General features: G+C 36.9%; 1 protein-coding gene across 5 annotated transcripts in view; it reads left to right on the forward strand.

Moving 5' to 3' along the window:
• The window catches only part of cep89 (centrosomal protein 89), a 42,441-nt gene extending 35,276 nt beyond the window's left edge, over positions 1–7,165 (forward strand). For 2 of the 5 annotated variants that reach the window (XM_007543146.2, XM_016666692.1), the window contains exon 18: positions 6,875–7,165. In XM_007543146.2, coding sequence (XP_007543208.1) covers positions 6,875–7,076 — 202 coding nt within the window. In that variant the 3' untranslated portion in view covers positions 7,077–7,165. Of the gene's footprint in view, positions 1–950; positions 1,618–6,874 lie in introns of those variants that run through there. The other 3 variants (XM_016666693.1, XM_016666695.1, XM_016666694.1) reach the window with 3 other exon arrangements.
• The last annotated feature ends 5,717 nt before the right edge of the window (positions 7,166–12,882 follow it).

Genomic DNA, 12,882 nt, shown 5'->3' on the forward strand with positions numbered 1-12,882 from the left:
CTCAATGCAATAAATGCAATAAACCAAAATGTACGTTAGAGACAGATGTTTGTTTCTTTCCACATTAAGTTGCTTCCCATCCAGTCCACTTCCCATCTTCTCAGTTTTACATAAGATAAAACAAAAAGGTCAGTGGCTCTCGTATACCTTATTAATCCTTCAGACTAATGACTATTATTGAAATTTGTTAACATATGTTTGATGAGAACTTGGCAAAAATGAAGGAGCAGTGTGAAAAACTAACAAAGTCCTATGATTTTTGGTTGATTCAATTTTATTACAGGGGCATTGTGTAAATCAACTTTTTGCTTTGGCAGCAATAGATTTATTAACTCGCTTATAAATTTTACAAACCAGTAAACCGAACAGGCTAACTAATTAAGAGGATTTTGCTCAGTGTTTTTTGGCCAATAAAAACGAGGGAAATGGAACGTCCTATTTCTTTTTCATTGTTTTTCTACATGCGTTGTGCACTTTTCAGAGGTGTGCACCTAAGTTTGTTTGCTGTGGTTAAATTCCTATAACCACCGACTCATTGGAACGGATTGAGAGCAGATTCTGATTATAATTTAGAGCTTCCTCCTTGGCTCTGAATTTTTGCTGAGTTTTTGACATGTTTCTAATCAGAAGCGCCTCATTAAACTGACCTCAAGGTTTTACAGCCGAAAATCCCTTTAATGACATTGAGTGACGCCAACTGTCTCAAAATATATCTTATTAGGAAAAATGTTCCATTTTTGGCTCATTCGTGCGATCAGAGCAGAGTTGAACCTTGCCTCAGAGAATGGTCACCCTAATTATACTCTTTCTGATAGTCCTCCCCTGACGCACAGTCCAGCCTTGCCAAGTTATTGGAACCATACACCGGGGCCAAAATGTTACCAAAAAATCCTGTTTGTAGATGGTGTTTTTTTTTTTTTTTTGAGAAAACAAGTTTGCTTTGTTCTCAGGAAGGGCATTTGGAGTGAAACTTTTCATCGTCTCCCTTCAGAAGAATCTTTCTGCGAGTCAGTCTACGTTCCCTCTCATCCTCTGCTTTATATTCCGCCCGTGGTTTAGCCGCAGAGATGCTGATTGGTTGTGATTGCTGCCTGCCAGCTGAGTTCTGCGTAGCCTCCGGGGAACCGCCACTGCCCGAGACTTCACGGAGCTCTGGAGGTGGCAATTGAGCTTTCAGAGCTTTTTTTGCCCTCCTCAAAACATAGTCTGCTCTTCCCACTGCTATCTAGCCGCTCAACACAGAAAGACTTGCTTCATATAAACAAATAGCAACCTCCAAATCAACAACCAAAGCTGGTAATTTGCTTATAAATTCCCCCATTTTCATTTAATTTACTTTCAGCAGCCAACAAACTGAGACCCTGATAATATAAGCTGTTGTCAGTAAGTTTAGAATCTGATTAAAATGCAACAGGGTTTCGAAGTACTGAAGTCAGTGGATGGTTAGTATTGATTAGCCACTTCTTTAGAATAGCTTTGGTCTAAGTTCCAAGTAAATTACTACTTAAAAGATGTATTGTGGCAAATAATTAGCTTTCACTTATTAAAGGGAAAGTGTTATGTACTTTCTACTTTGCCTTCAGTTATTTAAAAAATGCTATATTTATCAAATATAACTTACAAGAAATTTTATTTTTTGGTTTAACGACTGGAAATTGGGCCTCTATCTCTTTAAAAACTCCTGCTCTTTCTGAAACTCCGCCTTCAGGAAGTTATCACAGCATCGCTCCTCTATTAATCCTTTAACAGGGTTTTTGCCAGCGTTGCACTGAGAAGAAGCTTCCATTATGAGCTCAGCAGATGTGCAGTTCTACCAGGTGTTTGCTAATTGCCGATGGCTAGTCTGAAGGAGCCGAGTGGGAAAGTCGTGACGGAAGCTCTGAAGCTTGGAAACTGCAGCTCAGAGGAGAGGCTGCGTCTGAAAGGTGGCGCCAGGTCCATCCAGGCGTTTTGCACAGCTGAATGGTTGCCATGGGAGATTAAAGGATTTCTCAAACATTCATGAGAGAATCAAGGCAACACTCCAGGAATGTTTTTGATGTATAACAGTGTAATATGATGTAAAACTCAAAAATGTTGCTTTTACATAATACTGCCCATTTACAACAATGATTTTTAAGCTAATATTAATAGTATTCTGTCAATTCTGTTAAAGCATGGGGTTGAAACAGCCCTTCCTTCTGCTGTTGAGCACCTCAAAGTGCTGACAGTCATTTATGTTAATGTGTAGAGCTGGGCCTCATGCTAAAAATTAATAAAACTCAAGAGCACAAATGATCATGCTGCAGAAGTTTTCTTTTCCTTCAGACTCCCTCATTTGATCAGGGCCTACCCCATCCATCAGAACCATTTTTTTCTCAAATCATTCTGGGTCCTCTACGAACCCGAGGCAGTTGTCAAGGACTGTATTTCGCTTGCCTTCGCAATAACCTGCCAGTTAGAGAGACGTGAAAGAGACGGCTGAAACAGACAGAGATGGGTGGCGGTTTTTGTAGCAGTCGTTGTAAAAGATCCCCGTTTGTTATCTTACAGTCGTAGCAGCCTGTGGCGTTTGTAGTTTTAAGCCCGTAGTGAGTGAGAACCTGCACTGACATACAGAATTAGTGCTTTGCTAACAGCAGCCTTCAGCTCATACAGAGAATTTCTAATCATGTTGTACCCCTGAACCCAGCACTGAGATGTTTCTTCTGCATCCAACAAACATAAAGCTCTTAACTTTATTATTCTTGTAATACTCATAAAACACACACTAGATCCAGGGGTTGAAGGCTAGTTCAAACACTCAACGCTCTGTCCTGCATTAATAATGTATTTTCCCTTTTATTCAAAAGCAACAAGGCCTTATCAAATGTAGAGATACATTAAAATATGCATTCTGTCCTGATGATGAGGCTCCGTTATATTAAAAGTTCCTTATGAAAATTACCCATAAGCATGTGTTATATATACTTTACATTAAACCCACATTTCTGGTTTCAAATGTTTTTGTTTTGTTTTTTTATTGGTCTGAAGTAATATTCTAATCTTAAATATCATCTTTACATTAGCTGAAAGTAGAAAACTATCATAATTTGCAATATAAAGACTTGAAAATATGAACACAAGCATGTTATTAACCTAGATTCAAATTGAGGATTGAGTGACTGAAATGAATGAACTTTTTGGTAAAATTCTGATTTATTGAATTGACCATATGAAATGGCTGCAGTGCAGATATCTAAAGATGCAATAGTACTCAGTGGTACGTAAGCCACACAGTGACTGGCAAATCTTTTAATATCCTTTTTTTGTGATAGATCAACAAAAAATATAGAATCATTGTTAAGTGGAAGGAACATGATTCTACTTTCAAATGTGCAATTTTTAAGTAGAGAATCTGTTTTCCAAAGATTCTTTATCTGAACATGTACAATAATGTACTTTCCCCCCCAACTCCCAGTTACACTGTTGGGATGTTGTGTTCAGTGTTCATGTTGGTCCACTTTTTACAACAATGCATTTCTTTATGTTGAACTATTTCACAAAATCCCAACAAAATACATTGAAGTTTGTTGTTGTAACATGACAGGATGTGAAAAACCTCAAAGGTCTCATTTTTTTTCTCAGTAGAACGCTTTTGCAAAGCACCATGTATGTGTAATGCAGCAAAATACATTTTAGTGGGTCTGTGGTCACTGCAATCAAGCCAGTCTTCAGTAAGAGTTTCTCTCCATCACAGGCTCATTAATCTTTTTTCCTGTATGCTGAAGCAGCAGTGAATGCGGTTGCCATTGGTAACTGTTTGGATTGGATGTAATTAGCAGAGAATATGTGGTGGTTGTCGCTCTGAGATGACAAGGGACAAAGTTTTTTTTTTGTTCACATTGAGACATCAATAATTGAAAGAACAGTTTATCTTTTTTTCTTCACAATCTAGTTGATGTTCTTCAGATAGACTAGCAGTCACTCTAAAGTTCAAGTTCAATGAAATATATATATATATATATATATATATATATATATATATATATATATATATATATATATATATATATATATATATATATATATTTTTCTGATTTTCACATGGGCTTCTCAAGTTCTGCAACCTTTTTGGTGTCGTGATCCGTAGTTTCCTGTGTTTATTTTTGAGTTTTTTCTGTGTTTATTGTGATGCTGTCCCCTGTGAGTCTCTGTCTCTGCGTCTTCCCTGTTGATTGATCCCAGCTGTGTCCTGTTCCTGTGATTACCCTTCCAGAGTTTTTAGTCCCACCTGTTGTCTGTGTTCCTTGTCAGATCCTCCTCTAACGTCGCTTGTCAATCAGTTCCCCTCAGTTGAACTGTGTAGTCCAGAGGCTGTTCGTTTCTGTGTTTAGTCCATATGTCAGTTGCTACCAGTATTAGCTATGTGCTTGTTTGCTGCTGTGGTGCCTGAGCCAGGACTGTGTTCGTCTCTTCATTAAACTCATCACCTTTATCTGGGTCTCTGCGTTTATTCCCACCACCATCAACCCCACACTCATGACATTTGGCTAGGATCTGGTTATTAAAAGTAATTTTAAACACATGAAATATCAAAATAATTTTACACCATCTCTTTTTTTGCCATCTGTGACGGCCTCTAGTCCAAAATGCCTGACACAGGTGCTTTACATAAACATGTATCAATGTAAATCTTGAATAATTAGTTTGCTAAAACACTGAACCACCACAGATCATGAATTATATTGCTCGACAAATACAAAATTGCCACTAATTATGTTTTCATTTACTTTATTTGCAGAAGGGCAACATTGTGCATTAATAAACATTTTGAACAACACAAATGTAAATGCACCAATTTACAACCAAGGCTGATTTCCATTGTCTGTGTCCCTAACAGATGGTGCAGCCTAAATTATTGAAAATTATAGTAGTAAAAACCAACAAGGGAAGAATGCATCAAGATTAATTTACAATGCCATTAAATATGCCATATAAATATGTGTGGTTCATATATGTTTGACAGGATCACCTCATGTGGCCAAAGCATTAATGTTCTCATCACTGCCTTCCAGATAATTATTTACTTTGGGATTAAAAAGCGTTTGACCTCTTACAGATTTCTTCAACAACAGTCCAGGAAATCCCAAAAATAAAAAAACAAGAACAATTTTTAGCACTGTTATCTGTAACTATTAAAGTGTCATTATTTAGAGCAGTGTTTCTCAACCCTGGTCCTCACCGGCTCCCTGTCCTGCATGTTTTAGGTATTTCCCTTCTGCCACACACCTGAATTGTATCTCTGGGTGATTAACAGGCTTCTGCAGTACTTGATGGTCATGCAATCATTTGAATCAGCTGTTCTGGAATAGAGGCCCATCTAAAACATGCAGAGCAGGGGGGCAGTGAGGACCAGGGTTGAGAAACACTGATTTAGAGTAAAACACATCCTGACCAACACAAACTGAAAGGCCACTCACTGAGGAGGAAGCCATTACTCTAAAGCCAGATTTACAAATGCACACATGGACACAGACCTTTGTTTTTGGAGAGATGTCCTGTGGTCCATCCTAACTGTGAAGTATGATGCTACAGGAGGAACTGTTGCACTCCATAAAATAAAATAAAAAGACCATTGAAGAAACATCTAAAAACATAAGTCAGGAAGTCGAAGCTTGAGTTCTGATTGGTCTTCCAAATGGACAATGACGGTCAACGTACAGCCAAAGAAGTTAAAAAGTGACTTAAGAACATCACAATAATGCACCTTTCCCCTAACTCCCATTTACACTGTTGGGACCAAAGTCAACGTTTAGGTGTGGCTATCACAAAGCCCTGATTGCAACCAATATTGAATTGTACGTAGATCTGAAAAGGTCTCGGTTCCACCATTTCTATCAGGAGGAATGGACCGGAAATCCAGCAAACTATTGTGAGAAACTAGGGGAGGAAAACCAAAGTCATTCAGTTCAAAGACAGTGCTACCAAATACAGAAGAAATGTATGTAAACTTCTAATTTTGAAGACATTGATAATAAATCTCTAAAGGGATTATCTTCCTCGTAACTGTGACATTTAGAAAATAGAAATAATGTTGGTAATTAGAAACATAAATGCTGTTTTACAGCAGAAAATCCAGACGGACAACGCCTGACTGTCAGTTCGTGGCCTTATGTTCAAACGTAAACAGTCTGAACCAGACAAGTAGTTTCAACTTAGAATGGCCTTAAAAATGTTTTGGAGAGGTTTAGTCAAGAGCAAAACCTCCTTCTCGCTGACAAGCAGTGGCCTTAGAAGCTATCCGTTGTGGTGGAAGTACAAGATCTCTGCAAAGAAAAGCGGATCAAACTTCCTCCACAGTAATGTAAAAACCTGCTTAATCGTAATTGTCAATAGTTTTGTCAGATAATTTTGGATATCACATAGCTTTTCTCTGTCTGATATTAACATTTGTTTGATGATTTACAACATTTTAGAAAGACAAAAAAGGAAAAACAAAATCTGTAATAAGGTAGATACTGTCTCGGTACTTTGGTACCGTTTAGAAAACCGAGCAGCACTGTCTCCTTACAGCCATAAACTGCTGAAACCAATGTGCCGCAAATTTCTGTACGAATACCTGGCTTTCCGCCACATTGTCACAATTGCCTTGACAGTTACGCCAGTCTCACTGTGGAAATCAGCAGACACCCTCCGGCTCGCTCAAAGGCCAATAAGCAACAGCCAAAGAAATCTTCAAATTTATTTCAAGACAATTTCACACATCCACTGCATGCTAGGCTCCCTCCAGACCCCCTGCAGAGACTCTCCAGCAGCTCCCTGAGTGAAAGCCACAGCAGATTACTCTGTGAGTGAAGCAAAGTGACTGATCGAGTTGATTTCCTTACTTTTTTTTCCCCATTTCTCCTTTTAGGGACGTAGAGGAGGAGTTGGAGGTGGTGTGGCAGGCAGCAGCATGGGAGAACCAGCAGATGAGGGAGACGCTGTTGGACACGAAGCTGAGTGGGGAGCTGTCGGCCTGGGCGCTTTCCCCTGACTTCCCTGCTCAGACTTCAGAGGAGGCGAGCAAATCCTCCCTGCTCCAGCAGAAGCACGGGCTGGATTTCTATTGCTGAAGACCCAGAGACTAAAGCCGGCGGCGTCAGAACATCAGAGAATGATATTGGCATCTGGGTCACGCTTTCTTTTGTTTTTGTTTTTTTTTGTTTGTTTTTTTGTAAAACAAAAGCACAAACAATCAGTAAAATTAGGAAGAAATTTATCTTGAAGGCAATCCGTTGGCCTTGGAAAGCACTTTACTGCACTTTTTATTTTTACATTTAACATAGTATTTTACTTGATTTTAACATATTTGTTGTTTTGTTTTTTTCTTTCATAAAATGTGCCAGGAACAATTGGGCAAGTCAGCTGAAGAGTTAAATGGAAAGGTGAAATTTGACTGAAATGTGCTGAATTCAAAAGGCAGTGGTGCCATCTGCTGGACACGACTTGTCAATGACTCCATTACAGTCCTGACGGTCCTGCCAGAGAGCAGGACAGTGACCAGGGTGTGTGGGCGTAAATCAGGGGTGTCCAAGGTCGGTCCTCAAGGGCCGGCATCCTGCATGTTTTAGTTCTCTCCCTGGTGGTCGTAACAACCTCCTCAGCAAGTCAGTGTTCTTAGTCCCTCTAATGAACCATCATTTCATACAGGTGTGCTAAACCAGGGAGAGAATAAAACATGCAGGATGCCGGCCCTCGAGGACCAACTTTGGGGACCACTAGTGTAAATAAATACACCCATCATCTGTACACTGAATTAAAAGAAATAAGATCAATAATGTAAAACTCATTCAAATTTAAATTTACTTGAAGGAGATTAAAAATGTATGTCAAGTGAGTTTTGTCTGATAGGTACAAAGAACATATTTTAGGCATATTTAAGAATGTTTATATATTTGTACATCCTTGACCTGTAATTTTAAGCCTGACTTTTATGTTTGTAAATAATAAAGCAGCAATTCACATCTGGGAGCCTAATTTTATTTTTTGTTTTTTTGAAACCACAAGGTAGCATGATGGGAGTTGGACTAAAACACAGATGGTCACAATTTCTGATAGATGTTATCAGAAAATATAACATAAAACAAAATTATGTATTTAGACTTAAATATAGTCTATGTGACTTTATGCTGTGAAGTAGTGAGAAGGAACACTAAAATATGGTATGTGACCGTAAGGCAGAGGTGTCCAAAGTCGGTCCTCAAGGCCCGGCATCCTGCATGTTTTAGTTCTTTCCCTGGTTTTACGCACCTGGACCAAATGATGGCTCATTAGAGGCCTAAGAGGAACATTGACAACGTTGTTACTACCACCAGGGAGAGAACTAAAATAGGCCAATAGCATTAACTTCGAACTTATGTAAAATAATAGGTCAGTGTATTATTTAAATAAAAAGGGATATATTTCTAATTATCAAAGTGGTTTTCGTAAAGGGAGGAGCACTAATGACAACATTATGTCTTGAACATGAATTTAGAAGAGCTCACGTAAACAAAGAAAATGTAGTGGCAGTTTTTTTCGATATTGAAAAAGCATATGATATGATGTGGGTAGAGGGTTTATTAATTAAGTTACACAAACTGGGGATTAAAGGAAAAAATATATGAATGGATTAAAGACTTTTTAACAAATAGGAAATTACAGGTAAGAATTGGAGGAGTAGTTTCAGATAAATATGTAGTGGAAAATGGAACGCCACAGGGGAGTATTATAAGTCCATTATTATTTTCTGTTATGATAAATGACATATTCAAAAATATTGGAAAGGATATGGGATGTTCACTCTTTGCAGATGATGGAGCTGTTTGGAAAAGAGGGACAAATGTTGAGTTTATAGTAAAGAAATTACAAAAGGTCATTATTGATATAGAGGTGTGGGCTCTGAAATGGGGATTTAAATTCTCAGTGGATAAAACAAAAGTAATTATATTTTCTCAGAAAAAAACAAAGTAATAGATTTAAAATTATATAATCAAAAAATAGAGCAGGTAAAGAGTATAACATTTTTTTGTTTGTGGTTTGATGAAAAATTAAAATGGAATATTCACATTCAAAAGATTGTTGATAAATGTAAGAGAAAGTTGAATATATTGAGGTGTTTGGCTGGTAGTGAATGGGGGGCAGACAGACAATCATTAAAACAGATTTATACAGGAATGATGAGATCTGACTTTGATTTTGGTTGTTTAGTTTACAGTTCTGCAGCTAAAACTCATCTAGATAAATTAGACAATATTCAACATCAAGCATTAAGATTGTGTACTGGAGCATTCAAAACAACACCAACAGCAGCATTAGAAATAGAAACGGGAGAAATGCCATTAGATCTAAGAAGAACTAAACTAGGAATTAATTATTGGTTAAATTTGATGGGTAATAAAAGTGATCATCCAACTCGGGAAATTTTAAAGTCATGCTGGGAAAAGGAAAAGAAAGAGATAAGAAGTTATGGATGGAAAATTGAAAAGGAAGTAAAGGAATTTAAAATGGATGTTTTAGAAATTAGTCAAACAGATCCAACATCAATTATACCACCCTGGATTCTGCCAGAAACTATAGTAGATATATCAATAATGGTAAAGAAACAAGACAAATCAAATGTTGTACATAGATATTCAGTGCAATCACATTTAAATCAGTATTATCGACATGTCCAAATTTACACAGATGCATCAAAAATAGCAGGGAAAATAGGAATAGCATTTGCGATCCCAGAATTCAATTTGAAAATAGGGAAGAGAATTACGGATGGGTTATCAATTTATACAGGAGAAAAGTTAGCTATACTATTGGCATTACAATGGATAGAGGACATAAAACCACTGCAAGCAATAATTTGCTCCGATTCAAGCTCGGCTTTGATAAGCATAAAACATAACAGTACGGATAGTAGGATGGACATCTTATTAGAAATATATCATACTCTATTTAGAATACAAAATATGGGGTTAATAGTTGTTTTTGTGAGTTCCAGCACATAGAGGGGTAAAAGGTAAAGAGTGGACTGATAAATCGGCAAAGAAGGCAATACATAATCCTATTAGTTTAATAGTTAGGACAAGTAAATCTGAAGGGGAAAGTAAAGTCAATGAGGAGCTGAAGAAAATATGGCAGAGAAGGTGGGATGTAAGTTTAACAGGAAGACGATTTTATAAAATTCAGAAGGAAAAGAAAGGGAAGAAGAAACAGGAAGGAAGAAAGAATTATAACAAGGTTAAGGTTTGGTCATACAGGGCTTAATTATTCACTTTTTAAAATACAGAAGCATAAAACTGGAAAGTGAGATTATTGTGAGAAGTTTAAAACAATAGAGAATGTTATTTTAGAGTGTTATAAATATGAAGATGAGAGAAGATGCATGTTGAGAGAGTGTGAAGGTATTAAAGAAAGGTTTAATTTATCAGATTTTTTAAGGAGGGATTTGGGGAGTAGACATATCCAAATAATTATTCGGTTTCTTAAAAAAAACAAAGGTATTTCATAGAATCTGAGTAGAGTAAGATGGTTGTGAATGTGCAAAGAATAATGAAGAGAGGTTTATAAGCTATATAAAAGTAAAGTTATATAAGTTGGTGTGAATGTGAGTGTATGTTTAGTCAGAAATATTATAGGGATGAAGTATATAGATCATCACGAACCACACTCCATACCAGTAAGTGGCGGTAATGCTACTAAAAGTTTGTTGCCAACCGCCAATAAAAACCAAGAAGAAGAAGAGAGAACTAAAATGTGCAGGATGCCGACCCTCGAAGACCGACTTTGGGCACCCCTACCATAAGGGAACATGTAAGTCAAGGGCGTCCAAAGGTGTCAGTGTGTACTTGTCAGATTTATTCTATTGTTCACATATAACATTTCAAAAATATGAAATGTGAATATATATGTTGCACATTCATAAAATATACCTTAAATGTATAACAGCTCATAAAAATATTGATAAATGTAATATGGGTATGACAGGCAATCTAATGATATTGACGTGAAAAAAATTATATGGTTCACATGTGAGAATTATGAGATCACAAGATGTAAGGAACATTGAACACATGAACAAAATACTTGACCACATGTGGAAATGTGACCCACATGTGAAAAATCACCACATGTGATTTTCAAGTGATTTTTTTTGTAAGGGGACCCCTGGAGAACATTTTTCTTTATATCTTTAAAATGATAGCAGGACAAATGAAAAACTTTTGCTGCACAAACCACAAACGTTTGACACCAATTTTGTTTGTCATAAAAGTGGGGAGGGGGGGCTGGTTGACCTTTCATTAATATCTTCAAAGACAAAGCAGCAGAAATGAAAATATTTGCTGCACAAACGTTTGACACCAATTTTGTCTGGTTTGTAGAAGGTGGGGGGGCAACTTGACTCAGGTAGCAAACCTTGTACTGCGTTTGCTAGTAGTTCAAATTAATTTCAGCTACATATTTTTGAAAGAACATTCAGATTTTGACATGCATTTTCTAAGTAGAAAATATTTCAGTTCACTCTTACTCAGTAACTTCAATGATGTTACACCTCTGACATATTTTTTGCAGTTTCTTTAATTGTGACACAGGAACTGTTTCACTTAAGCATTTCATTTCCTGAGATATTGTCAATTCGTTTTCAATCAAAACTCTCAAAAAGAGCTTGGGGTTTATTAGTTTTTGATTACGTTGTGTGACTAAATATGAACACTTGTTAGTTTTTTTTTATATTGTTTTTAATTTTTCAGGTTTGCATCGCAACACCTTGTGATGTGTTTCTGAGCCATGATTGAGCCACTCTGTCAATTATCTTTCCCTGGGATCCAAGCACCTGGACCTGCTGACTGGTATGGTGTCCATCAGTCCACGGTCAGCTGGATCCTCACAGCTTGGACTAACTTTTTATTTACAATATTTGGTTGAATTGGCATTTGGAAACAGCAGGACCAGAAATACAACAATCTACCTGTAGACTTTAATAGCTACAGGTAGATGGCTACAGTGTGACCCAGTGTGAGGGTCCAGGATCACCCTCACTGCGGTGATCCTGGACTGAGCTGAGCCGCTCTTCCTCTCCACTAGAGTGACGTGTTTTCATTACCAGTAAAGACAAACAAGTCTGACATCTCAGTAAATGCTGGGAATTATATTGTATATTCATTTTCATTTTGTAATCATGTTTCTACTTACAATAAAACTGAATTTCTTCTGTAATATTTTGCGTTTCACAAACCTTTTTTCTCTCATCTTAGTGTTTACATTATATGAAGTATTCGCATGTGGATCAGGCCTTCAAGTGAGATATTAAATTGCAACACTTTCAAGTAATACCAGCAAAGAAATATGAATATAAAGTAATATCCAGTTAGTCATATAGTGAATAAGCCTGATGTGGAAGCCTGACTTCCACATTTTTTTTATACCAGATTTGATTTTAATCAATTCCCTCATCCTCAATTTCTATTAAAAAAAAATACAGAAAATACTTTCAAAAAGTGCCTTTTCAATAATCTCTTCTGTGTGTTGCATAAGGGAGTATTATGGCCAAGCTACAAGAATTTTTAATTACGAGAATGCAGTCATAACAGCAGAAGATGTCTTAAAATTACAATAAGTCGTTTTAATAATAACGATTTAGATCAATCTGACATGACCAGCTCAGTCCGTGTGGTTCTGACACATTTGTCAGTATTCAAGACAAATGTGTCTTGAATACACATTCAAGGTGTTGGTGATACACACCGTCACCTCAATTGGCCAGGAAAGCATTGAGATAAAAAATTAAAAACAAAGCAAAATATACTTTTTTCCAAATTAGAATTTACATTTGGGAGATGAATTCAGCTTCAGCTTCAACTGATAGCTACTTGTTGGGCACTGTCACTATATATATATATATATATA

Source organism: Poecilia formosa, unplaced genomic scaffold (assembly GCF_000485575.1).
Source record: "Poecilia formosa unplaced genomic scaffold, Poecilia_formosa-5.1.2 Scaffold775, whole genome shotgun sequence".
Taxonomy (NCBI): domain Eukaryota; kingdom Metazoa; phylum Chordata; class Actinopteri; order Cyprinodontiformes; family Poeciliidae; genus Poecilia; species Poecilia formosa.